General features: G+C 35.5%; 1 protein-coding gene across 3 annotated transcripts in view; it reads left to right on the top strand.

Annotated features, from left to right (window-relative positions):
- Nucleotides 1-26,146, top strand: part of CPS1 (carbamoyl-phosphate synthase 1) — a 357,452-nt gene that overhangs the window by 238,661 nt on the left and 92,645 nt on the right. For all 3 annotated transcript variants that reach the window (XM_072813561.1, XM_072813560.1, XM_072813562.1), the window contains 3 exons: nt 20,309-20,418; nt 23,546-23,690; nt 24,766-24,855. In XM_072813561.1, coding sequence (XP_072669662.1) covers nt 20,309-20,418; nt 23,546-23,690; nt 24,766-24,855 — 345 coding nt within the window. The remainder of the gene's footprint in view (nt 1-20,308; nt 20,419-23,545; nt 23,691-24,765; nt 24,856-26,146) is intronic.

Below are 26,146 nucleotides of genomic sequence, written 5' to 3'. Positions count from 1 at the left end.
AACCTTCTTTTTTGGGGGGGGGGGGTTCAGTTAAATTGCAACAAGACAGCCAGAAAGGAGATATGTTCTAAACTATCATCGAAGATGCACTGACTGGGTACAAACTCTGAAAGTGAATATTGGTTTTAGTTCAGTGTTAGTAATATCTCAGGGGTACTCATATATTACTGCAGAGAGAATAGATAGTAATGAAAATACTATCACTTACAGTTAGAGGTGCGTTTTAAGACTACAAAGTTGTGTCCCTGGGAATATCTTTTTCTTCTTACAAAAATAGGTAGGTAGGGATAGGTGTACCTCTATCAGACACCAGGAACACAGAAATCGAGAGACTACTTAAAATGGCAGAGATGTGACCAAGATTAGAAGCCACTTTTCCGTAACCATAAATGCTCCCTATGACTACAACCACAACAAAAATGATTTAATTATGTGGATAGACTACAGTGAAAGTGGTTTTTCTAGCTCACGGTGGCATAAGTGTTTTAAAGGTCTGTCAAAGTTCATAACTAAGAGTGACAAATTTGTAGGAGGAATAAGCCACCGTTTCATGATGTAAAAGTCATTACTCCCACTCAGTCATCACTGGCCAGAGTTTTGGAGGAAAGCCAGGCATGAAAAATAGAAGTTCTTGAACTTCTCAATAGTGGATTAAAATTCCATACAGCAGTCTCAGGGGGTTTGTGTTTTATTCACTTATTTTGAAACAGTCCTCTACCTGCTTTTCTTCCTGCCTTCATTTTTAAAACTCAACTCCCTTAGAAGTTATATCCAATTTTATTCTTTTAGATGGACATGCCATACAAATTATTAGGATGTGGTTCCATAATGGTCAGTGAAAGGCAGTGAGAGTTGGCATTATCGCTATTTATAGCTAGTAAATAGATTGTGGAAGATACCCTGTGGGCAGACCTATAAGCATTGCCCTATAAATTAGTTGCCTTTTTAGTGGCTTTGTAGGTCACTTTTCTTCTCCCACTGGTGACAGAGTGGGTTTGACGACAGCAGTGACGCACTTGGACTTTTATGTGGCCCTTCCTTGTGTATTTATTTGTGGCCAATATTTACAAGGTGTACCTTGCCAATCGACACAGTTGTATTTCTCTTATAGGGAGGAGGAAAGAATTTCAAGGTACTCTACAGTCAAAGGAATTAGATATCAAGGATAAATATGATCAACGGCCATATCATATGGAAGTTTTAAAGATCTTGGTCTCTTTCTATTAACATAGAAAATGTTCAGTGCTCAATATTACATTCAGCCCATTGTAGCTGTGTAGCAGAAAACATACTGGATGGGGAATAAAAAGATTTGGATTTTAACCCTTCTTGTGCATTTCTGAACTTGGTTAAGTCACATATTCTCTTTGAAACTAAGTTTTGTCATCTGCAGCATAGAAACAATTCTTGGCTTACTCAAAGGGCTGTGTGATTATCACATATAATCAGTACTTAAAAATCTACAAAATACTGGGGCGCTTGGGTGGCTCAGTTGGTTAAATGTCTGACTTTGACTCAGGTTATGATCTCAGGGTCCTGGGCTCCCCAGCTCAGCACGAATCTGTCCTTCTCCCTGTCCTTCTCTGCCCCTTCCCTGCTCATGCTGTCTCTCAAATAAATAAATAAAATCTTAAAAAAAAAATCTATAGAATACTGTAAAAGCAAACCCTGGATACTTAAGATTTTATTTATTTATTTTAGGGGAGAGAGAGAAAGAAAAGGACAGTGAGCGCAAGCGGGTGGGGGTTGGAGTGCGGGGTGGGGCAGTTGGGGAGAGAGAGAATCGAAAGTCGACTCCATGCTCAGTGCAGAGCCTGATGTGGTTCTCTATCTCATGACTTCAAAATCATGACCTGGGTAGAAACCAAGAGACATTTAACTGAGCCACCCAGAGCCCCCAAGCCTGGATACTTAAAAAAAAATTCTGTCCAATACATTTTAGTAGAAAGACTTAGTGGAAAGATCAGAATTTCTTCATGTTTTTCATGAACTATAATTATTATAATGACAAAACGTCTGATGAAAATTCTCAAATATATATAATGATGATTTTTTTCACCTTTGCCTTAATATTAAACATACACCTAGGAAGATATTGCTTATAGCAAATTAAACTCAAGAACTATGAAGCAAATGATCTCTACTATTTTGAATTCAATTCCAAAAGTCAGGATGTATATCCTAATATCTTTTTTAATGCTTTTATCTTGGGAGTATACAGGAAGAATAATAAATGGAAATAAATGAGTAGTAAGTGGATAGTCTCTGATTTCAAGAAACTTATAAATTTAAAAATTCTGAATCACAAGTTCTGGGAAGTCACCAAGATGAAATAGTTTTATTTTTACTTGCAAATGAATTTGGAAATCAAAGGTATTAAATTGAAAAGGTTAAGTTCCTTATGAATATAAAAGGGATCAGTAGGTACTGCTTCTCACGGTAATCCACTTGTTTTTCAAAATGGTGACCTGTGTTACAATTAAGCCAAGAATCTAACAGTCCAAGTGTCCTTCTCTCTGGTACTTCAGATACAATTGAGCCCTAGGAGTCATTATTCCCTTTGAATGGTTTTCATTTTGTAAGATTTTTATATTCTGTTTCCAACATGAAACTACCTATTTAGCTCAATCTTGAGGAGCTATTGTCATTTGACTAGAAATTGGCAACTACAAAAACTCATACAATTAGAATCATTTAGTTATATTGTACTAGCTTTAAAGACATTCACAGGAAATAGAGTTCATTATTATATTGGAGTTTCTTTGTATGTATTAGAGGTGGGGGTAGGGATAGGGTTATCATACACTTTCAAAAATAGCTTTTGTATTAAACCTTTAATACACATAGATATGTTTTTAGGGTTGGATTTCATCCATGATATTACAGATTTTTGAAAAAAAAATTAAAATTCAGTCCTTGCATGGAGACTGCTTCTGCTCCCTCTGCCTGTGTCTCTGCCTCTCTTTCTGTGTCTCTCATGAATAAATAAAGTTTTTAAAAAATAAAAATAAAAATAAAATAAAATTCAATCCCAAATGAGTGGTTGAAAAATTGGTCTGGATTATTAACAACTTTGTATATTTTGGATGGATGATATTTCTTTAATTAGGAAGTAGCCTCCTTTTTGAACATTTTCGTTTATGTACTCTACTTTTTATATCGCCCCCCCATTCTTTCTAAAGTATAGGCTCATTTGTTGTTCATTAAGAGTGCCTTGTCATTTTGAGCTTCTTGCCAAAAACTGTTGAAAAAAACGATAGTCAAACAGGACCTAGATAAGCATAGGGCGAGTGAGCCACTAAAGGTGCATCAGTAAAGCAGGGCCATGGTGTGCCTCCATCCATGTTGCCCAAAACGCACCTCACTCACTTCATCTGAGTTACAATCCTATGTAGGAAGCTAAGAAATCTGATAGGGGAAGTGCCTATAGAAACGGGACAAGTCTTGGCCTTCTACTTCCTTCTCCAGCTGATGGAGATTTGAGTTTCCACCTGATCATGCTTAGCAGAATTACTGATGGTGTAGAAGTGAATTTAGGTTCTACTCTTGTGGAAATGGAGAACATTCCTTTGCCATCACATCTTCATTAAACCTTTTCACATTTCTGACTTGTACCAAAGCCTGGAGGTATAATAGAGAGTTTTCAATATTTCTTAGCAATGGCCATGCCAGAGCCCACTTCAAGGCTTCAGCAGTTTGCTATGCAAGACCAAACATGCTTGATGTGACTAGTATTTTCTAGTGTATGCATGGTGACTGAGGTGTGAAGGAAGCTGCCTGCGTGAGCCAGCATCAGACTTGGTTTTGGACTCTTCATCTTAGTGACCAATAGTTTCCACTTGATATTTTTCATCTGATCTAAATGAATTCAATTCATAAACATATTTTCGAGGCTCCTCTATTCCTTTTTCTTGTGTTGTCAACTTACTAAATGCCATATGTCAGTCTTTTATATTTCACAGGGAGATTATTGGCTAACATGAAGTTCTAACAGATGAATCAATCGGGTCAATGCATCACTAAGAATTTTACTGAAGAAGTTTCATCTATGATGTAGAACTAAATAAAACCATATTAATTTATTACCATAAAATAAAAATTAGCTTACAATATTGGAGATCCCTCTCAGAATAATTTTACCACATAGGAGACGCTCATTAAGGTACTTGTTAAAAAACCTACCCTCTGTGAATTTATTTTGTAATGGAATTTTTCTAAATGCTACATTTTATTCATAATGAGAAACATAACTAGAATAAAAATTTCTTATGGATCTGACTCATTTGTTTACAAATGTCCAGAACAGAGAAGTATTCAAGTAAATTAGCCTTGTGATTTTCCCCCTCAACAATGGCTTATGTTTAACCAAAGGCAGAGAGCTTAATATTAAGTTAGGATGTTGTAAGGCTTAATTGATTACTGCTGTTACACTACTTTTAATTGTAAGTGTTAGGCATTATAACTACAGAGGATCTCATTAAAAATGCCACACAGAAATTGCGCCTTAATTCTGAATTTTAAGTATCCATATTTTGATAGTACGATTCCAAGAGTGAAAAATAAGGTTAATTTACTAATAAAGAATGCCTTAATATTTTAACTTTTACCATATTATCTGTGCAATAATAACTGAAATAAATGCTGGCTTTAAGCTCCTTCCTTTCTAAAGCTTGGTTCAGATTTATTTTATTTCTGGGAAGGATGAGTATTGATGTAAACTAATAGCTAAGAAACATCAGGTAAGCCAGAAATCAAAGATGTTATATGGCTTTAGGCCTTGGTGAAAATGGAAATAAACTCATGGGGTTTCAACTTTTTCTGATATACAAATAATTTATGTAGACAAATGATTTAACAGCAGTACAGTCAGATTCCCAGAGTAAATCATTTTCATTTCTACTACTAGCTCAAGGGGATTATTGCAACTATAATGTTTTATATTCAAATATTTTATGGAGCTTATTGATAAATTTGTTTGGGGCTTTACATCCAGAACATCTTACTGATAAATTCTCACACTCAGGGGAAGAAACAATGTAGTTATCCCCATTTCATGGATGTGTAAGTGCTAGAGTTAACACAAAGACACATGGATGTCTGTTTTGGTACACCAAGTGAAATATGCCCGTAGCAAATCTGGTTAGACTTTTAATTAGGCCCAAACACCACTTAGAATTTTTTAATTTGGCATTTTGCTTACTGTGCTTATATACTTGAAGCCATCATTGATGTTTAACCTGGTTTCAGAATGCTCTAAATCACTTCTCCTGCTGTAATGTTTTTGCTTACTCAAGAGTCCACTTACATACCACACTTTATCCCCACATAAAATAAATTATTTAATTTTTATTACCTTTTTTTCTCCCTTTTTGTTTGCATTTTGAGAACAGATTGTTTAAATCAAAGAATTAGTAAGGGTTCTTGATTTAGTAAACAATTCTTTAAATAGGATATTTTAGGGCAGTGCTATTTATAGTTGACATATTACTTCCACTTCAACCAAAATATTGTCATGTGTTGTAACAAAACATGCTGTCTTTCAATTTTCAATTTGTTTCTTTCTCACATAGTCCTGTAAGCTTCACATATGCAGAAATCTAATGTGATAGGTGTTTACTGATAGCAATTTTAGACTGCTAGAAAAGTCTTATTTTGACTTCTTTCCACTGTCTCAAACTAATGGATCCAAAGAAAACTGCTTCAAAGGACCAATATTTTCAAAGTTAGCCCAGAGTGATACTGGGATGTGGAATGATTAAGGAATGAGTGGATGACTTTTAATAACATAATACTGAGGGATCCCTGGGTGGCGCAGCGGTTTAGCGCCTGCCTTTGGCCCAGGGCGCGATCCTGGAGACCCGGGATCGAATCCCACGTCAGGCTCCCGGTGCATGGAGCCTGCTTCTCCCTCTGCCTGTGTCTCTGCCTCTCTCTCTCTCTCTGTGACTATCATAAATAAGTAAAAATTAAAAAAAAATAACATAATACTGAATGCAAAGGAAAAGCCTAAAAACAGTAATGAACACTGGGCTCTTTTAAAACTTTCATAGGTTAAATTATAAATTATTCTTGAATTTTGACTGTTACTTCCTAAGCCTAAGCCTTCTAAATCAGTTGAGCATAGCACCGGGGACACATTTTCAAAGCTTTTTGAAGGAGAATTTAGCTGTGTGACTCCTATTAATAGTTGCTGCATTGTTCTTATCCTGGAAAGTTCTTTGAATCATCTACCCTTTTAAACCTAATTTCAAACTGAGAGTATTAGGGTGTAAAATTTTGGTCATTTATTTGTGGTCGCCTAAAGCTAATCAGTCATCTTACCAGGAAATGAAAATAGACTCATAAATGTAGGTTTACAATGAATTTTAATTTTGGGGAAAAAAATCAGAAGCCCTAAAGAGATGAGAAGTTTAGGGGAAATGGCAGATTTGCTTATAGCATCACATTTTTGAGATCATTAAAAAAATTTATGATATGGTAAAACAACAATATCAACTTCCTTGGCAGACAAACCAATAAATAGAGGATTTGTTGGAATTTCTACTTATATGCAAGCTCCCTCACAAAAAAATGTGTTTTTGTCAGAAATTACCTATACTTTGTGAAAGAATCTCCAGGTTCTATAAATATTAGAATGTACAGCACCCAAAGATTGTGCAGTTTATTAAAAATTCCATTTAAAAAGTAGCATAAGGATACGGATCATGTAGAAATTTATGTGATTTAGTTTAACTTCGAGAAAAATACAATTGTAAAATAAAAGGTTAAAATGGAGTATTTACATATATATAGGAAAATTCCACTTTAGCCTACTTAAATATTATGTGTGGGAAAATCTACTATCTTATGGGTGTTCCTCTTCTAAATTTGCAGACAAAAGTAATGTTTAGTAGTACTAGGACATAGGAACTACTAATTTCAGTCTTTATCCCTCAAAATCATATAAAGTCACAAAAACACAGTTTCTGATTACTTGTTTTGTAATCTAACTGGCTTCCAGATCCACAGTATCTGTATGCTCCAGGCTAAAAGAAATCAAACTATAAGCGTGAACTAGTTTTGATGCCTTTTTCTCGCTACCCACATTGGCTACAAACTGTTGGCTTTATTTGGCAGGGTGGGCATGAGGTACAGGGGTTTGTTTGCATATTTCGTAAACATAATTACATGGATGGGAGAAAAATCCAATTGTGACAAGGTGGAGATAATGTTATTAATTGCAGACACAATTTAAACATTGGTTCAAGTTCAATCAAGAGACCTTTAGAAGGTATAGGGAAGTGTATGTATGTGTGTATGTGTATAAATTTTATTTTAGGCAGTTGCATACTAAACTTGTGCTTAGTGGCCCCTAAAAGTGAATGCCTACTCCTAGACATTGAGCAACTTGGAAGTACCATGAGCTTTGGACTAAGGACCTTGACTGACCTTTAGGCATGATGTCAAATTCACCCAAAGTTTGGGCTAATTTTTAATGTTTGAAGGATACATGAAGAAAAGAAATCCTTTGGGTGTCCTGCCATGTTCCATATGCATCTAGTTGTTTCTGGGTTAGAACCCCCATAATTAGCAAAACTTTATTTCTTGAGATTCTCCAAAGCCTTTGAATTCTTATTGACTTGTTTGGCTTAAGTATCTATCATGAGTTAGGTTCTCCAGAAGCAGATACTGAAATGGTGTTTAGGGAGCCAGATGTTTATTAGGGGTCAATTCTAGTGGAGGGAAGCTTGAGGAAACAGAGTCAGGCAGAGTAAACTGTAGTGCAGGCTTGGTGAAGCATAGATCAACCTGACAGAGAGCTCCATACACCATCAGAGTATCCTATGTTGGACCTGAGCTTTCATCTCCCTGCCTGGCTCAGTAGCCAGCGTGGGCATGGGGCTTTCCATGCTGGGCCTCCATGGGCTCATGGCAGGACAGCTCTCTGGAGCTAAAGTGGACCCGGAAGGAACTGATGACTGGTGACTATCCCCATGCCTCCCCGCTTGCAGCAGGACAGTGGGTCCTTCATGAAGGGGACCCAGAGGGGCATCTCCAGGTTTACAGCATGTACGGTCCTAATAGTCTTGAAAGCTTCATTTACTCTTCTCAAGGGCTTGGAATCAGTATGAAAAGTTCTCAAAGCCTTCTGGTTCTCCTAAGATTACAGGATATAACTAATAGCTTGACATTTCACTTTGACAATTTATAGATTTAAGCTAGGTGATTCTTGGTTGACTTGGGCATGTTGCAATTTATCCATGGCAGTTTTGAAAGAAAGCTTTTATTAATAAATTCAAGTGAGTTTGTAATTGCATTGCTTTTTATCCCTATTTAAAAAAAATTGAAAAGAAGGAATAGAAGTAGGCTTAGAAAAAGAAAAAGAGGCAATACATAATCTTAAAATGAAATTTTCTACTTGGCTCCAAGCAGAGGGAAATGATAGCATAATAGAGGATTGTGGATTGTAAGCCATACTGATGACAGTCAGAAGTCACTGCTTTTCATTTACTAGTGAAATGATCTCGACTCCTCCAAACCTCAGTTAGCTTTTCTTTAAAATGGAGATCTTAACATTGCCCACCTCATTGTTTTTTATGAGGATTAGAAGAGAAAATCCATCAATAGCTTTAAAACAGGGCCTAACATGTCATGTTAATTGCTATTAATGAGGCCTCAAGGAGGGGATCAGGGTAAAGTTCCCAGGGAGGTCAATGTGCTCCCAAATCCTATTTTTCCAACATAACTTCATAATTTTATTTGAAATAAGATACCTTTCTCAGAAGAGTAGACATTTATCACTCAAACCTATATACACAATTTATCTGTGCAACTGCGTATAGACCTTAATAAGCACAGATAACTATATATGCCATCTGGTTTATGCCTTAACAGGGTCTCATTAAAGCAATACCAAAAGGTAGAAACAGGACTGTGACGGGTCAATCTACTTCTATAAGGCATGCTTAAGACATGTTATGCTTTATTTTTTTTCAAACATAACGATTATTTCAGAATTAAAATAGAAACAAAGTAGGAGGTGCTTTAACATATGGTCGCAAAGTAGAGAAAAATTGAAGTATACTTGTCATCCTTAGTTACGATTCTCAAAATTAGTTAAAATATTTAATGTGTTAAATATATACCAGCACTAAATGTAAATCTCAGCAACAATATCAATAAAAATATGGCAGCCTCAGTTTTTTTTTCCAGAGGTGAATAAAAACAGGTTATTCGTTGTAAACTATTTAAGGATTTGGTATAGAAGTGTAATATTATGAGACTATTAGTGAATTAAAATAAATGGAATTGACCCTGACATATAGCAAAATTTGGCAAGCGTTTTAGATGAAAAGTAAGGGAAGAGGGGCACCTGGGTAGCTCAGTCGGTTAGTCCTCCAACTCTTGGTTTCAGCTCAGGTCGTGATCTCAGGGTGGTGACATTGAACCCTGTGTCAGGCTCCATGCTCAGGGGACAGTCTACTGGAGATTCTCTCCCTTTTCTTTTCCATATACCCCTCCCCCACTTCTCATTCTCTAAAATAAATAAATAAGTCTTTAAAAAAAAGTAAAGGAAGAAAGGAGAATAATTGGGCAATGTATGCTACATCTAGTTTATTCCTTTTCCCCAGTGATGGAGGATTAGATTTAAGTCGATGCTAAGATAATAATTAGTACTGATAATGGAAGCAACCTATGAGGAAGCCCAAAGAATAAAGATTAGAAATCATCTTCTAGGCTCTTCTGAAGACATTAGTTGTATGAACCTAGTCAGTGTAGAAACCTAGGGATGCTTATGACACAAGGTTGACACCCAGTCCCAACTCACTCTTTACTTTCATCTTCCACCTTTTAGCATGAACTATACCTATGTGGGACATCTGTATTTGCTCACAAGTAAAAATAAACAAGCCAACAAAACCCAGTAGCCAGTGGGCATTAGAGAATTGCTTTGAAAACCATGATATCAGCTTGTGAACAACATCTTAACATGACATAATGACCCATATTTCTGTGCATTCACCAAGTATGTAGTGACTGCCTTACTGTGTGAGCAACAGTGGGCTATTTCTGTGAGAATATAAAATCGAATTAGGCATTGGGTTTTCTGTCTCAGAAGTCATGAACTAGCAAAGTAGAAGAGTCATTTCAATTAAATCAAAAGGTAACATACAAACAGTATACACAAATGCAATGAGATCACAGGAAAATCAGTTGTTAATTCTGACTTGGGGGATCTTTGAAGAAATATCAGGAGCAGGACTAGGAAGGATAACCAGGTTGTAGACAGGAAAAGGAAGCACAAAAGTCTAGAAAGGTGGGGAGTCTAAGAAAATGGGCCAGATGATGGAACTCGGAATGTTAATTGGGGAATTTGAAGATTAGTATTATGCGGTAAGTGTTTAAGAAAGATAGCTTTTAACTGCACTGCATAGGATAGGTAGAAGCAGGGAGAGATTGGAGACGGGGAGCAATTGGGAAGCAATAATAAATGATGATGGAGATTTTCTCTTGGGTAGTGACAAAGTCCAATGTAATGTGGAATTAATTCTAGACGTAAATAGATTACTACCTATGAGCTACTAATAGTCATTATGAATTAGTAGATACTATGATGCGGTGGAACTGTTTTATTTTACTTTATTATAATAAGAGTACTATATAGTAAGAGTATTACAGTAAGAGTAAAAATAAAATAGTATTTTATTATAGTAAGAGGATTTATTATAGTAAGAATATATAGTATAATAAGAGCATAGTAAGAGTATGGTAAGAGAACATGAGACCCATCCTCTTAACAAATTTTTAACTGTAAATTTTTAGGGATAATGTTGCACAGATCACTAGAACTTATTCATCTTAAACATTTGAGACTTTATGTCTGTTGATTAGTAACTCCCATTTACCCCTTCCCCTAGCCCCTGGCAACCACATTTCTTCTTTCTGATTCTATGAGTTTGACCATTTCAAATATCTTTTATAAGTGGAATCATGCAATATTTGTGCTTCTGTGACTGGCTTATTTCACTTAGCATACTGTCCTCAAGGTCCACCCATGTTGCCATACATAATGGAATTTCCTTCCTTTTTTAAAGCTAAGTAATATTCTGCTGTAGGTATATCCTACATTTTCTTTATATACCCATCTATTGATGGATAGTTAGGTTGTTTCCATATCTTGATTACTGTGAATAGTGTTCAGTGAAGATGAAGTTCTAACATCTCTTTGAGATCCCGATCAATTCCTTGGGTAGATATCCAAATGTAGGATTGCTGGATTATATGGTAGTCCAGTTTTACTTTTTTTGAATGATCTCCATACTGTTTCCCATAATGGCTGCATCATTTTACATTCCAATGAACAGTGGAATTATTTTTAATTACAGTAGTAATTATTTAAGTAACTTTATTATCTAGCGTGTGGGACCAGATGTGATTTGAAAGTTGTTCTCCCAGGGGATGTTAGGAAAAGATGCCAAAAAGAGAGACACTGAAACTCCAACATCTTACTGTTAGACTTACTATCTTTGGATCTGAAAGATTTGTAAAACCAATGACAATGAGAAAAATATTGAACTAGAAATCTATATTTTATAAAAGAAGTTCAACTAAAAATAAGACAAAGGAAGTAAGAATTCACAATATGGTAAAAACTTACATCAAGTATAAAATGAAAAAATAAATGTTTGTTATTTCCAGTATTAAAGTTTCTAATTTTCAATGTTAAAGGAAATAATGGAAAATAGGGATGTGGAAGATAGCATATACTTTCATTTTTTCTGTTTTACCAAATTCATTAATCATTTAGCAGTACTCTGCTAAACAGTTAGTAGATAATCTTATTAAAGTAATTTACTAAAGTGTGAATAAAGCTTAATTATGATGTAATGGCTTTATAAAAAGGAATTGCTGTACCCACTTACATCTCTAGTTGGTAGAATATGGAAGAAAAATACTGTGAAAGCAGGTGTTCTTTATTCCCTTAACTAGTCTCCCAGGAAATAAATCACATGTTATTAAAGACAGCTGTACATTGTCCATTGCTTCTTAGCTTTGTGAGCAGCACCTAAAAGAAATAGTTAAAATATGACTGGAGCAAAGCAAGAATGCATTCTTTAAGCCAGTTATGTTCCAGAGAAACAAAAATAGAATTATGTAGCGCCTTTGCCACCTGATAGCCAGTCATTCAAATTTGCCACCTGATAGCCATTCATCCAAATATTGCATCTTTGCCACCTGATAGCCATTCATTCAAGTACTCATTCATTCATTCATTCATTCACTCATTCATTCATTCATTTTCATTCATGCATTCAACAAATCAGTATCTTATACTACTAGTAAGATTTTAGGGTGATAATTAATGATACATTCTCTTCAACTTCTCTATTTAGAATCAATACAGAAATAAGACACAGTGGGGATCCCTGGGTGGCGCAGCGGTTTGGCGCCTGCCTTTGGCCCAGGGCGCGATCCTGGAGACCCGGGATCGAATCCCACGTCGGGCTCCCGGTGCATGGAGCCTGCTTCTCCCTCTGCCTGTGTCTCTGCCTCTCTCTCTCTCTCTGTGACTATCATAAATAAAAATTAAAAAAAAAAAAATAAATAAAAAAATAAAAAAAAAAAGAAATAAGACACAGTATTCAAACAGCAGTCTAAGTATCAGCTTTATTACTGTTAATGCTGCTTAGAAAACAGGGCCTAGATATGTAACCAAATAAGCTTCTTGGAACTTCTATTCCCTTAGTCAAGTGAACACAACTGCAGCTGTCCCGCCTTGATGTACAACTTAGAACAGGTTTCTTTGAAAAGAGATTAAGAAAGGCTGAGCCAGTCCTGCCCAATTCCATTTTCCAAAGTCACCAATAATTCCTCTTACTTCTTCCTTGTGGACCAGGGGTTAAAAGACCATTTCCAAAGTCTCTGAAAGTTAACTTCATGGTCCAAGGTATGAATTCAGAGAGGTACAAAATGGTTTCTCCAGTCACTCACTATGTGCCAGACATTTTGTTATGTGCTGGTGATCCTGTGTGGGACAGACAGGCAGGCTCTCTGTCCTTGATGTTGTCTGGTGTTGTCTATAGTCTTATTGGAGAAATTAGTTACATGCTTGGATATGGGGCAGTAAATAACAAGTGTCAATTTTTGTTTAGCCTTAACTTGGGAAGGGACAAGTCTTCTGCTCGTTTGGTTAATGCACAAAGATAATCAAACTTGGATTTCTAACAAGTGGTAGGATTTGGGTAGGTAGAAAGAAGAGATGGCAGGGATGAGGGTGAGAACTTGGACATATCCGAGTTATTATAGCTCTTCAAGGCTTATTTTTTCTGACAAAGTCTTCAAAGTCATCTGTAGAGCTGACCTTTCATATACAGCAATTAATCACATTTATACAACCAAAACCAAAACTAAGCAAACAAAAAACAAATGAAAAAAACAATGAAATCCATATTTTACCAGCAAGGGAATAGGGAGAGAGAGAGAAAGGTGGGAGGGACGGTCAGCACTGCTCTCTCCAAACCAACTGCGTTTATCTTACCTTTCCTTTCCATCCACAGAGTACAATTTTATTTTTTAATATTTTTTATTTTTTTAAAGGAGTAACTTTTTAAAAAATATTTTATTTATTCATGAGACACACACACACACACACACACACACACACACACAGAGGCAGAGACACAGACAGAGGGAGAAGCAGGCTCCATACAGGGAGCCCGATGTGGGACTCGATTCCGGGTCTCCAGGATCACACCCTGGGCCAAAGGCAGGTGCTAAACCGCTGAGCCACCCAGGGATCCCCGCAGAGTACAATTTTAAATGATCCCTAATAAATAGGGATGTGCATGGATTGGTATGGATGGGACCCGGGTAGAAGTAATTGACCATAGTCTATGATTTTTTTTTTCCCTTAAAGCATCTGCTTTTTTCCTCCAGAAATCTACCCTCTCTTTACTTAAAATAATTCCTCACCTGGTTACATGGAAAATTATATTCTTATTCTAACATGTCAATATATATTTACAATGCATAGTTATTTTATCTTTTAAAATCTGTCACCTAAGCATTTGCCAAACACCATGTGATTGATCTCACTGAAATGAGATTCTCAGATAGACATTTCTTGTTCTGTTGCTAAGGTTCCTTTCACGATTATCTTTAGTGGGCCATGCATGTTTGGGTTGTTTTCTACGCATTTTATTGTCAATTTGGTGGAGTCACTATGAATAAAAGCTAATAATAACAACAACATTTAACTAGTCCTTTGACTTTGAGGCACTTAAATCTAAAATTAGATAGTGGATTAAAAGTTAAGTTTTTTTATTGGCTATGATTTTGAGATTTGAAGAATATTCTTATAATTTCATATGCATTTAATTAGTGATGAAGAATTACACTATAATGAAAGTGAGTACTCAATTAATGCTGCTAAGTGCTACTCAATGCTACTCAATTAAGGCGCTAAGTGGATCCTGTCACATATGGAATTTAATTTTCATGAAAGTTTTACTAAGAAAAGTTATTGGAATATTAGTTAAAGACCCAGAAGGGAAAAAGTAAAATGAAGAACTGTAAGGACATGTGAAAAAGAATTGAGACTGTTATCCCAAGTTAACAACAACAAGAGAAAAACAAAGGAAAAATCCAAAGTATCCATCTGCAAATAATGCTCATATGTGTGTTCACATTTTGGAGAATAGTTGTTCTCCATGTCTAGTGAGAGCAAACCGAACTAAAATCCTCCACAATTCCACCAAGCAGGGGTCAGAGTTGACCCACTTTAGAATGTATTGCATGCTTCCTTCTATTGCTCTGCAATGATTGACAAAGAGATGGGCAGCAGCCAATTAGACTCTAATTTCTGTTTGAGTAAGGTGGATATATACATGTTTACTCAACTCATTTTGGTGATTGAGCTTTCAGGGTGCAAAATAACTTTTTATCCCTTTGAATTCATCTTACTTTAGACCTTTCACTTGAATCTGTGATGGCAAATTCATATTTTTAATACCTGAGAATAGTATAAGAAATGTAAAATAATTTTTCTTCAAGATTCATTTCCATAAATTATCCTAAAATTAGATAGAATAAAACAGAATTTTCTTCCCATTCCTCTATATTTTAGAATTTACTGGGTAAGGAGAGCTTTCTCATTCTTTGACTATATTTGCAAAGTGAAATAGGGAATGAAACAGTTTGTTAAGTGATTCAAGCACTGTCAGCCTCTTTCATGTGAAATGCCTAGTAAATAGTTATAAATGATCTTTTGTTTTGTATTATCATGATATTTGTCTGAGATCTGCATACATTTTTACACTTAAATGTAGCATACTCAATATGCATATGCTGGTTTAACCATCCACTGATCTTTCCCTTCTTCACCCTTGTCTCCCTCAATGCCACTCATATCTCTTTCCCAACATAATATCTTCACATTATGAGACTAGATTAGAAATGTTATAGAAAGGCATTCTTAGTTAAGAATAATGGAAAGGCAACTCAAAACAAGTATTGCTTATTTTTAAATTCATATCTTGAACAAACTAAAAGCTGAATAATAATGATTAAAATAGTAATGATTTCCAGTATATTCTTATGTTATTTTCTTCAGATTAATACTCAGTAAATATTTAGTCCTGCAACAAGAATTGAACAATTGTCTACTCTATGCCAGGCACTAATGTTGGCCCTGGAGGTACACCAGCAAAGGAAGCCGACCTAATACTCTGCACACCTGAAGTTTGAAAAATAAGGCAGTGGATGATATATTAGGAGGCAATGACTGCTATAAAGGAAGAGTGGACTAAGCAGATAAAGGACTGGGGAAGATATTAGCAGATAGAGCACTGGGGCGCATATAATTATTTTAAATAAGAGGGTCAAGGTAGTTCTCGCCAAGAAAATGGATGACATTTGAGTAGATGTGAAGGAGTCTTTTTTATTTTTAAGATTTATTTATTTATTTTAGGGACAGGGAGAGAGAATCTCCAACAGGCTCTGCAGAGCACAAAGCCCAACATGGGGCTTGATCTCATGAGATCATGACCTGAACTGAAACCAAAACTTAACTGACTGAGCCACTCAGACACCCCCTGAAAGAGTCTTTAAATTTTGGACTTTAAATTCATAATCTGACATGAATTTCTTTAGTAAAATTTTAATTTGTATTACTTAAAGCATAGATGGAAAAGAAAGGGTGAATTCTTTTATTAAAGAAAAATCTCCCAAAGCCAAGGAAATTTTATCTTTGTTATCCCCAGGTCGTTCAGTGATATTCTTCTTGAGATTTCTTCTTTTTATCATTCATGCAGATATCTAGCTCTTTTGCTAAATGGAGGGCCTAGGGACACTTTTCCATGTATCTCCAGAGCCTAGCATGGGACTTGGCACATTGTAGGTGCTCAGTGATTTTTTTTTTTTTACCTGAATGTCTAAGCAGTCTTATTGGCATATACATTTTTATTAATCACATGGGGACCATGTCATGACCATGTCTACTAAGGTCATTTACTTCGTAGAATTCATATTTATGTATCCTTCGGTTACTTTCCCTGACACAGTAGGGATGTACAGGCTTCTCTTCATTAAGGTTTCCTTTGTACTTTCAGCATTTGAAGTATTAAAGTGCTCTGGCAGTAGGCACTTAAATTATCACTTAATGTTACAATCTAATTCCTAAGGCTATGGACCTCTTTCTACTAGGATGAGGCTACTGAAATATCTTACAATAGTAACTAGGTGATTTCTTTTGGACTCATTGGAATGAAATAGCATTTGGGGAACTATTAGCTAGCAGAGGGGATTCCAAATAATAGCTCTTTGTTCAGAGTTCCTCTATCAATTCATAGATAAGTCAATTGGCACTCATCATTTTAAACTCATCAGAGGCCCATGTAGTTAAGTGGAATATAAAGGGTACTATAGGCAATAAACAGAAGCCTTGTAACAATATAATGTGTAGTGGGAAAGAGCATTGGAAGATCTATAAAAGCTGCCAAAAAGAACAAAAAATAAAATTAAAGGATCAAAAAGACATATTGAACACAATCTCAGGGACTATTTCAGGCAACAGTAAATGTCTCCTCAAATATATCTTTAAAAGGCTGAAAGCAAAGTAGAAATCTAGTCCCATGGAGAGAGAAAGAAAAATGGCAAGTAGAATTGTAGGAACAAGCTAATAAGAATTGGATTTGCTTATGTTAATTTTTACCTTTCTTTAAAATAATTAGATGGTGTCTAACCCAGAGATCAATTTGCAATTCTTAAATGAGAGAAGAAAAAAAAAGATAAAAAAGTAAATGATATTTTAGGCAAGTATGGCTTAGACTAGGAGAGATAAACTGGTGTATAGAGAACAGTTGCATTTGTAGTTCATGCCCATTTTGCCAACTAACTACAGTTATTTTTAAGTTCTATCAAAGTTACATATTATTTAGGAAAATATTTTCTTCCCTCCTTCCATTTTGTGAAACATGTAGGTTACACATGAATTCCTCAAGAACAGAAAATAGTCCTTTTAGTAGAAAATACTTTTTTGACAGTGAATTTTCATTACTGGACCAAAGAGTTTCACCTAGTGAAACATGTCAGAGATACCTAAGGAATTTTCCCATTAAAAATTCCCCTACTGAGAACCATCACCATAGACATTTGATTAGCTTATAATCTTTAGCAGTACACTGAACATTATTATTCTTACTTTTTAAAATCATCAACCTTGAATTGTAATAAGTCTTGAATTGTAATAAGTCAAGTCATCAGTCTTGAATTGTAAATAAACAATAGTTGGCAAGTTAAAATAAAATGCAAAATAAGAAAATCATGCTATTAGAAGAAGTGACATGCACAGTTGATTTCCTGTATACAGAAGCAGAATTCAGAACTTGTGTAGAAGCCTTGCCACCACTCATATTACATTAATTACTTATTTTTCTTTATGCTGAGTAATTCCAAAGCTTTTAAAAAATTTAAATTCAATTTAGTTAACATAGAGTGTAGTATTAGTTTCAGGGGTAGAATTTACTTATTCATCAGTTGCATACAACTCCCAGTGCTAATTCCATCATGTGCCCTCCTCCATGCCCATCACCCAATTACCCCATCCCTTATTCATCTCTCCTCTAGCAACTCTCAGTTTGTTCCCTATAGTTTAGAGTCTCTTACGGTTTGCTTCCCTCAGTTTTCATCTTATTTTATTTTTTCTTCCCTTCCCCTATGCTTATATGTTTTGTTTCTTAAATTCCAAAAAAAAGTTGCTGAGAAGATAAACCATAATTATTCAAAGATAAAATATCAAGCTTGAGATCTTGAACCCTAGTTCCAAAGCGATACATAAAACGAAACTTTATCTTAAAGATTATTTAATAAGCCAACAAAATTCCTTTGGGTCACTCTGCCTATGGCCACACACATATGCACTCACACACCGAAACATATATAAGAAGTGCAGTACAGCATTTTGTCCAATCTTTCTCAGAAATAGATCCATGCATTGTGCCTCTGATTTTAAAAAAACGAATTCTCCTTTTGAGAGGAGTATCTTCAACATATCAATTTTAATAGGATATACTAAATTATTTTGCATGTAAATATAAGTTCATGTGTGTGCATACCTACTATAAACAATATTTAGGCATAGAGTATATTGGTTTAAAGATGATCAAACACTGCTTTATACATTAAAGAGCAATCATTCGAAAGCCAAGAGATTTGTGTACTTTATACCTAAAAAGGGGCATTGTATTTCTATGGAGAAGATTACTAGAGAAAATAATCAGGTTTTCCCATTTTAACACTAGAAAAGCTGACTGCCTGTTGCTAAACTAAAAGAGAGTAGTAACAAAGGTCTAGAAATCACTCACTGAGCTTCTGCTGTATGCCAACGTGTGTGTGTGTGTGTGTGTGTGTGTGTGTGTGTGGTGGAAGTGGGGGTGGATGGTAGGGTACAAAAGGATTAGACACTATGAGTCTGGTCCTAAAACTGTAAGGGAAAGAAAGTAGAGAATTCCTGTTTCTCTTTAATGGATGCACTTAATCTTCTCAGAGAGAACAGAGAGAACAGCACCCTGATCTCCCTTACTTCAACAATTTCAACTCATGGCCAAATTTATTTATATGTCTATACATTTGCCCTAGCCCTTGAATATTTTAAAGGAAATCTCATATGTCATATTATTTTATTCTTAAATACTTTGCCGTATATCTTTTTTTAAAAAGGGACTCTTAAATATAAGCACAGTGCCATCTCCAATCTTAAAAAATTACACCAAAAATTAACCAAATTTCCTCAATTCTTGCAGAGATATTTTTCTTTATATTTTTGTAAAACCATGTTCCACTTATTTTGCCCTGTAGTTTCTTACAGAGTCTACATTTTGCCTCTCAGAATGTGGCTTAACACATTTCTCCCTTCCCTGAATTTTATGGATAGTGAAATTTGACCTAATTTGTTTCAACAGTAGAATTTTGAAGAGCAGCTGATGTCTGCTTCTAAGATAAGTTTCTCTCATTGCACCTCTTCTTAGTCATGGATTTTTCAGAGGCTGGTTCAAAGATTAGTATGGTGAAGTAATCAAATTCAGAATGCCTTATATTCTAAAGAGAGAACCAGACTAGATACCATTAACTCTACTAAAAAATATAATGTGATCTCTTTTTAGATGTTTCCTAGTGCTTCCTTTTGTATCAGTATTAATAGAGGGACAAAGTTTTGGCTCCTCTATGACCATAGAGCTCACCATCACTCTGAGGTTTAAGCGAGAAGAAATCTTAAAGATTATCCATCACATTGTGTTCTGGAGCCCTCCTGTGTGATGGAGTTGTCCCATGGGCTGCCTCTTTACACCAGGTCTCCGGAACACAATGTGATGGATAATCTTTAAGATTCCTTCTAGCTCTAAACCTCAGAGTGATGATGAGCTCTATGGTACAATACACAATGTTTTTGCAAACTCATGAAGTTCCCTTAAAGCAAGACACGGGCCATGCTCTGGAATAGTAAGGGGAAAAAGATAGACTTAACATTTCAGCTCAACAGAAGTATTTCTGGATTGTCAATAATTCTACAAGTAGACTTAGAATAGACAGTGTATGAACATGCTTCAGTTCTTTTTTCAAGCAAAACAAAACAGCTGCCAGTGACTAGAGCCATACGTTTGAAGAAAAGTGACAAGGAACAGGGGAGCAACTCCAAATAGAGGCAGTGTGGTTTCATCAACTATGGTGTATATTTATTTAAAAAGTGTGTGTATCATATCTTTGGATATTTCTCAACTAGTTGTGCCTCATGTTTTGTATTCAGCTAAGATTCATGGATCTGTTTCTTTAGGCGCAGACAGCACACATTGTCCTGGAAGATGGAACTAAGATGAAAGGTTACTCCTTCGGCCATCCATCCTCTGTTGCTGGTGAAGTGGTTTTTAACACGGGCCTGGCAGGGTGAGTAATGCTCGTGCTCCAAGGTTTTACTCTTCCTCTGTGTAGAGGAATAACTAGATGACCTGACTCACAGTGGGAAGTTGAAATCATCACATCATAATAAGACTACATATTCTCCTGACGTTGCTCTGTGCTTGCATGTGGTCTATTCCAGCATACACACAAACTCTTCCCTGCTGCGGTAAAATGAAAGAACACAAACACTCGTATTCCCCTGAAAATAAAGAATAAAATTAATCCTAGAAACCTCGAGTCCAAGGACACAGGTTATATGAGATTACTGAATGGCTTCTGCGAGGGAAGGTATAGATCTGAGTCAGGTAAAAACCAGAGCAAGGAAAAGGATGGGTAGCACACTGGTGCCATTCCTTTAACACAGTTAAGAATCCACCTTACGCATCTACTATGAACTACTATAAGGAGCTAAGAAAGTTCTTAGGTATTCTGTGTAATTTCGCACTATAGTAAGAAAGGTGAAATAACAGATACATTTATTGTCTTACAGGTTCAGAGATCTAATATTTTCAAAATTTATCAATTGAGACTCAACTCAGTGTTTAAGATTTGCTAATAGACGTGTGGCAACAAAGATAAGAGCTGCCACAGAAATCACACAGCTGTTCTAATCAACCAACAAATGTCTGTTCATTGGGAACCAGAAGACTAAAGTTCTGATCAACTTTCAATGACAATAGATTCTGCAATATTGAGAAAAATCACTTAACCTTTCTGAATCCTAGTTTCCACATCTAAAAATGAAGGAGCTGTATTAGATAGCAATTTGTAGCTGAGATTAAAAAAACAAACAAGCTGAGTCCTTTAAAAAAATTTGGCTGGGTGATTTCAAGAGGTTTCCATTAGAGATTCAATGGACTAAACTTCCTTGGAGTATTTGAGAAATTCTTTAGGAAAATTCAGTTAACCTTATAAAGACAAGGAGACATTGGGTTAACTGATATCGAAGTTATCGACTGATCAAACTTACATTATATTATTAACATACATTCTTCTGTAAACTCTCGACTCTCTGTTTGAAATGAAGAATATTAGGTGGGTTTTAAAATAGTTCCACTGGTGAGAACATTAAATTACAGTGTATGAAAGCTGTTTGCAAAGTTTTGCTTCACCAGGCAATTATTTAAGCTTTTCGACAGCACTAATTACTAGCTGTGTTAATATACCTGCCAACAAACAACTGTTTAATATAGATCAGAATGATGGAGGGCACTAGAGTTTTCTTCCCTGTGATAGATTATGGGTAATAAATCTTGTCACATCACAAAAGTCAAACAGGACCTGATGGATTAATTTGCTTCTAACACTGCAGTTCTCTAGGACAAGCAGTATTTATTCATTTACCAGAGAGAGTATTGTAAGCATATGTTTAAAGGGAACGGCCGGTTCTTTTATGGAGAGAAAGAAGAAAGGGAAGTAAAATTAAATTAATTAAAGATGTTTTTGAAGTAGAAAAGGCATTCATTAATAAGATTAGTCCACAGACCCTATTTTCCATTGAGAATTGTTGCTTTCATTCATTGTGTGGCTCACTCAGCAAGGTGGTTGATAATTAAAGGGGTTATTTTGTTTTTCATCTTCAAGAAATGCATTTATATTGTGTGTAAGCCTTGGTTAAAAAATTATCAGTTCCTGACAGGTGAGAGGCATCTGAGAAATTAGCTGATGGAGGTGTGGATAAATATTACAGCACTCTAGTCACCTCAGGGGTTGCTGAGCTGAAAGACTAAGTGTTTTGTTGACAAAGGTAGTTCTGGGAGGAGTTTGTCTGGATGGGGTTGAAGAATTTATGTTGACTACTGCCTGAGTTGAACTTTATTGGTTTCAAGGTTGTTGATTCTGTCCCCCTCAGCACCTGAATTCATTTCAGTAGTACTAATCCACAAGAAAAATTTGGTTTAACTCTTTCTGCAGAAAGTGAAAAAGTGAGTGGGGCAGTGGGTGAGTACAGGGGTGGGGGGAATCGCATTTGCATTGTATTCGGCACAGAGAACAGCTACAGATAACTGCTGGTATTTACTGGAATAATGTTTCTTAATATTAAGAATAAGAGTGATATACATGCATATATATATATATATCATAAAATTGAGACTATATGTGTCTTTAACTTTAAAATAAAGACCTAATGCATTCCTCCCTAATTCCACATTAGTACTTTAGATAGTTATTTGGAATCTTTTGATTTAGAAGTCAGAAGTGCTTCAGGTTAATTCTTGTGGGATTGATTTTTTTCTAAGTTGATAATGATTCTCAAACCTATATACCTCTTTCAAAATCTATTTTAACAATCAACTGTATTGAGCAATTCTTTCTTAGAATATATGTATTCTTGTTTTTCCCCTTTTCTAGACTTTAAAATAAAAACCTACGACCTTTAGGTTATTGGGTAATTCTAGCACAGAGATGAACTCAGTCCTTTTAAATGTTCAATGAATTTTAATAAACGTAGATACCCATGAAGTCACTGGTGATGCCAGTGACTTACCAGAGATGTAATCAGGATACTCTTCAGTTTCCTAAAAGACATTTTAAAAAAGTAACTTAAACATTTTTAACAATTAATATTTTGGTGAAACTGGGAGCCCTTAATAGTAAATATCAGTTTGGATTCATGTCTGGTAGGCAAGGAGAAACTTCAGGATACCTTCAAACTTTAAATAGAACAGTTTTTTTCAAAGTGAAGACCCATGAAGGAAGTTTTTAAGGAATTAAAGAGTTGAAGAAGTAGAGAGGATGAAAATTATGTGCCTTAGTACTTAGTACTTATGAGTCAGTTTATCTTAAGAGCAGAATCAACCCACAGATACAGAGAACAAACTGATGGTTGCCAGAGGGAAGGGGGGGTAACATTGTGTGTCAACTATACTCAAATGAAAAAGCTTTTTCAAAAAATCAGTTTGTCTTTTCATATCAGTAATGTGATGGGATAGCTTTTCATACTCTACCATAAAATTTCTTTAGATTTGTAAAATCTAGAGGCATCCTTATAGGATTTTAATCTCATGTTCTCTGATTGTCAAGAGTTCAATAATTAAGAGTACGTATGTGGATTGTAGTTTTGTAGTTACATACATTTTTTTGTTTGTAATTTTTTGGCATCTTTACTCAGGTACCCGGAAGCTCTTACTGACCCTGCCTACAAGGGACAGATTCTCACCATGGCCAATCCCATTATTGGGAATGGTGGAGCCCCTGACACTACTGCACTGGATGAACTGGGACTTAGCAAATATCTGGAGTCTGATGGAATTAAGGTAGTGCCAGTGATGACTATTTAAAAAGTCTCAATTCAGGGCACTTAGCTGGCTCAGTTGCTAGAGCATGAGACTCTTGATCTCAGGGTTGTGAGTTTGAACCCCACGTTGGGAATGAAGCCTACTTTAAAAAATTAATAAAAAGTCTCATTTGGGGGGGTAGTTGATTTATTTTTAAGAATTTAAGGCAGTCAAAGTTTTTCCTCAATACTGTAGTACAAACCATTAAACTTGTGTTCTCAACCTTATGTATATGAGAATAATTTTTAACATGATATTATTTTGAATCTCATTTTTCATGGCACTTTGCATTTGTTCTTAATGCCTTGGATGAAACTTGGCTAATTTGGAAAGATGTTGCTATAAGTCTAAATGACAACTATGCTACAAGAAATGGTGATGAATTATGTTTTAAAAGGTCTTTGGTAATCAACTCTGTATCAACTATTTGCCTTTTAATCTTATCCTACTTAGGGGATGAATAAAAGATAGCTATGTGCCAGTCTAAAAGTAAACACATTAAGATTTCCTAATCAAAATAAATTTGGATAATATTAGGAATGTGGACCATAGAAACAATAAAAAAATGTATATTCCAAATTCATCACTCTATTTTTCTTTTTCTTTTTTTTCCCCACTCTATTTTTGAATGGCTTGGACTGATCATTTAGCTTAATTCTATTTCTCACCATTTTCCCCATATATCTCAGTCTCCTTTAAATGAAGATGAAAAATTATTTACTCTTCATGTATATTAAAGTAATTATTAATTAGACTATTGTTAAATGCCACAGAGAAAAAGTACCAAGGTGCTGAGATGGGAGCCTAGCTTAGTCATTGAATTTGGCAAATGGGGTAAGACTATTCCTCGATGTGGTAATTAAGGTAATAACGATGTATTTTAAGAGAAGAATGATGATCATCTTTTTTTTTCATGTCTCCATAATTTTAAGCCTTGTATCTGTGGATATAATAAACATTTTTTTAAAAATTGCAAACAGACTCGTAAGACAAGTCACAAGAGTTGGATAGTATTTTGTGGTCACCCCTTTAAAACAATTCCCTGTCTTTCCAGGTTGCAGGTTTGCTGGTGCTGAATTATAGCGATGACTACCACCACTGGCTGGCTACCAAGAGTCTTGGGCAGTGGCTACAGGAAGAAAAGGTGAGAAATATGCAGGCTGACCTGTCTGGACTAATTCTCTTCTAAACACCAAGGGCCATGTGTTTTTGGTTTAATCCACTACGTGGCACTCACACAGGCTTGGTAACATTTCTTTTTGGGGAAAGGACCTAGAGAATGTTTTAGAATCTCTTATTTTCTTGAGCCACTTAATTTTCCCATCCCCTTATATCCAGGATTGCGACATACAACTTGCATCATGGGTTCTAGTACCGGCTTTACCGTTAACTATCTGTGTGATTTTGTGCAGATCGTGTAATCATACCATACTTCCTAAATGTTTAACTCTTATGGGATAAATAGATTGCTATTAAATTTCTTTCTGCTCAAACATTACGACTCTATGACATATAATTTGATATAATATTATTTGAAGTAGTAATTGAAAAGGGTTATAAAACCTTGTCTTATACTTTCCTTAGTTTAAGTATTATTTTCTAATTAAATAAGAGGATTTTCCCTGGTTTCAATATCAGATGTACTTAAAGTTAAGAGACCTGCTATATTTTTGGCTTCATCTCCAGTGTTGCTATAGCTGTTTTTTGTTGAATTATTGTGGGGTCTATAACTGATAGAGTATTATTCTGAGAAGCTCTGCCACACAGTGAACATCTACCTAAATATTGCTCCTTTCTGACAAATCAAGAAATCTTGATGTTGGCTTCCTGGGTTTCATTCTTTCTAAATCTTAAAGAGGGAGAAGAAGGCATCTATATCATCCTCTGAATCATTGCTCTTTCATTCTCAACCATTATCTGAATTCACCTCCATTCCCGAGACAGCTAATTTTTGTAACGGTCATTTAGGAGACCCTCCGCTTAATGTTTCCTTTGTGTCATCAGGCAACTGATATTACAGCTGCTCTGTGTCAGAACCAATGGTTTGAGTATAATCTTAATCCATGACTTGTTAGTTTGTTTTTAAAATGTGCTTTGAAACTTCTTTCATGATCACAGACACATAGAGTAGAAGAGGGTCTAAGTAACTAGTTCACCTCTTTCTGTGTACAGTGAGGAAGAACACGTTGCTCAAACATCACTCAAATAAATGGGAAGAAAAAAAATTAGAACCTGTTTTGCTGCTTCCTAACTCATTGCCCTTTTATTTTACCACATCTGTCTCTATCCAACCACTCAAAGAAAAGAAAACATGGTGGTATTGCCTGATTTCCTAATAGGATGGCCAAATCTCATTACAACCTGACTACTTAATAAGCATCTTCAGAAAAATGAGTTGAGTGTCTCATAGGTAGCCAGAACATTTGGCTTAAAAT

This window comes from Canis lupus, chromosome 36 (assembly GCF_048164855.1).
Source record: "Canis lupus baileyi chromosome 36, mCanLup2.hap1, whole genome shotgun sequence".
Classification (NCBI taxonomy): domain Eukaryota; kingdom Metazoa; phylum Chordata; class Mammalia; order Carnivora; family Canidae; genus Canis; species Canis lupus.
The sequence above is the reverse complement of the archived record's forward strand: the minus strand, read 5'-3'. Positions and strand labels throughout refer to the sequence as shown.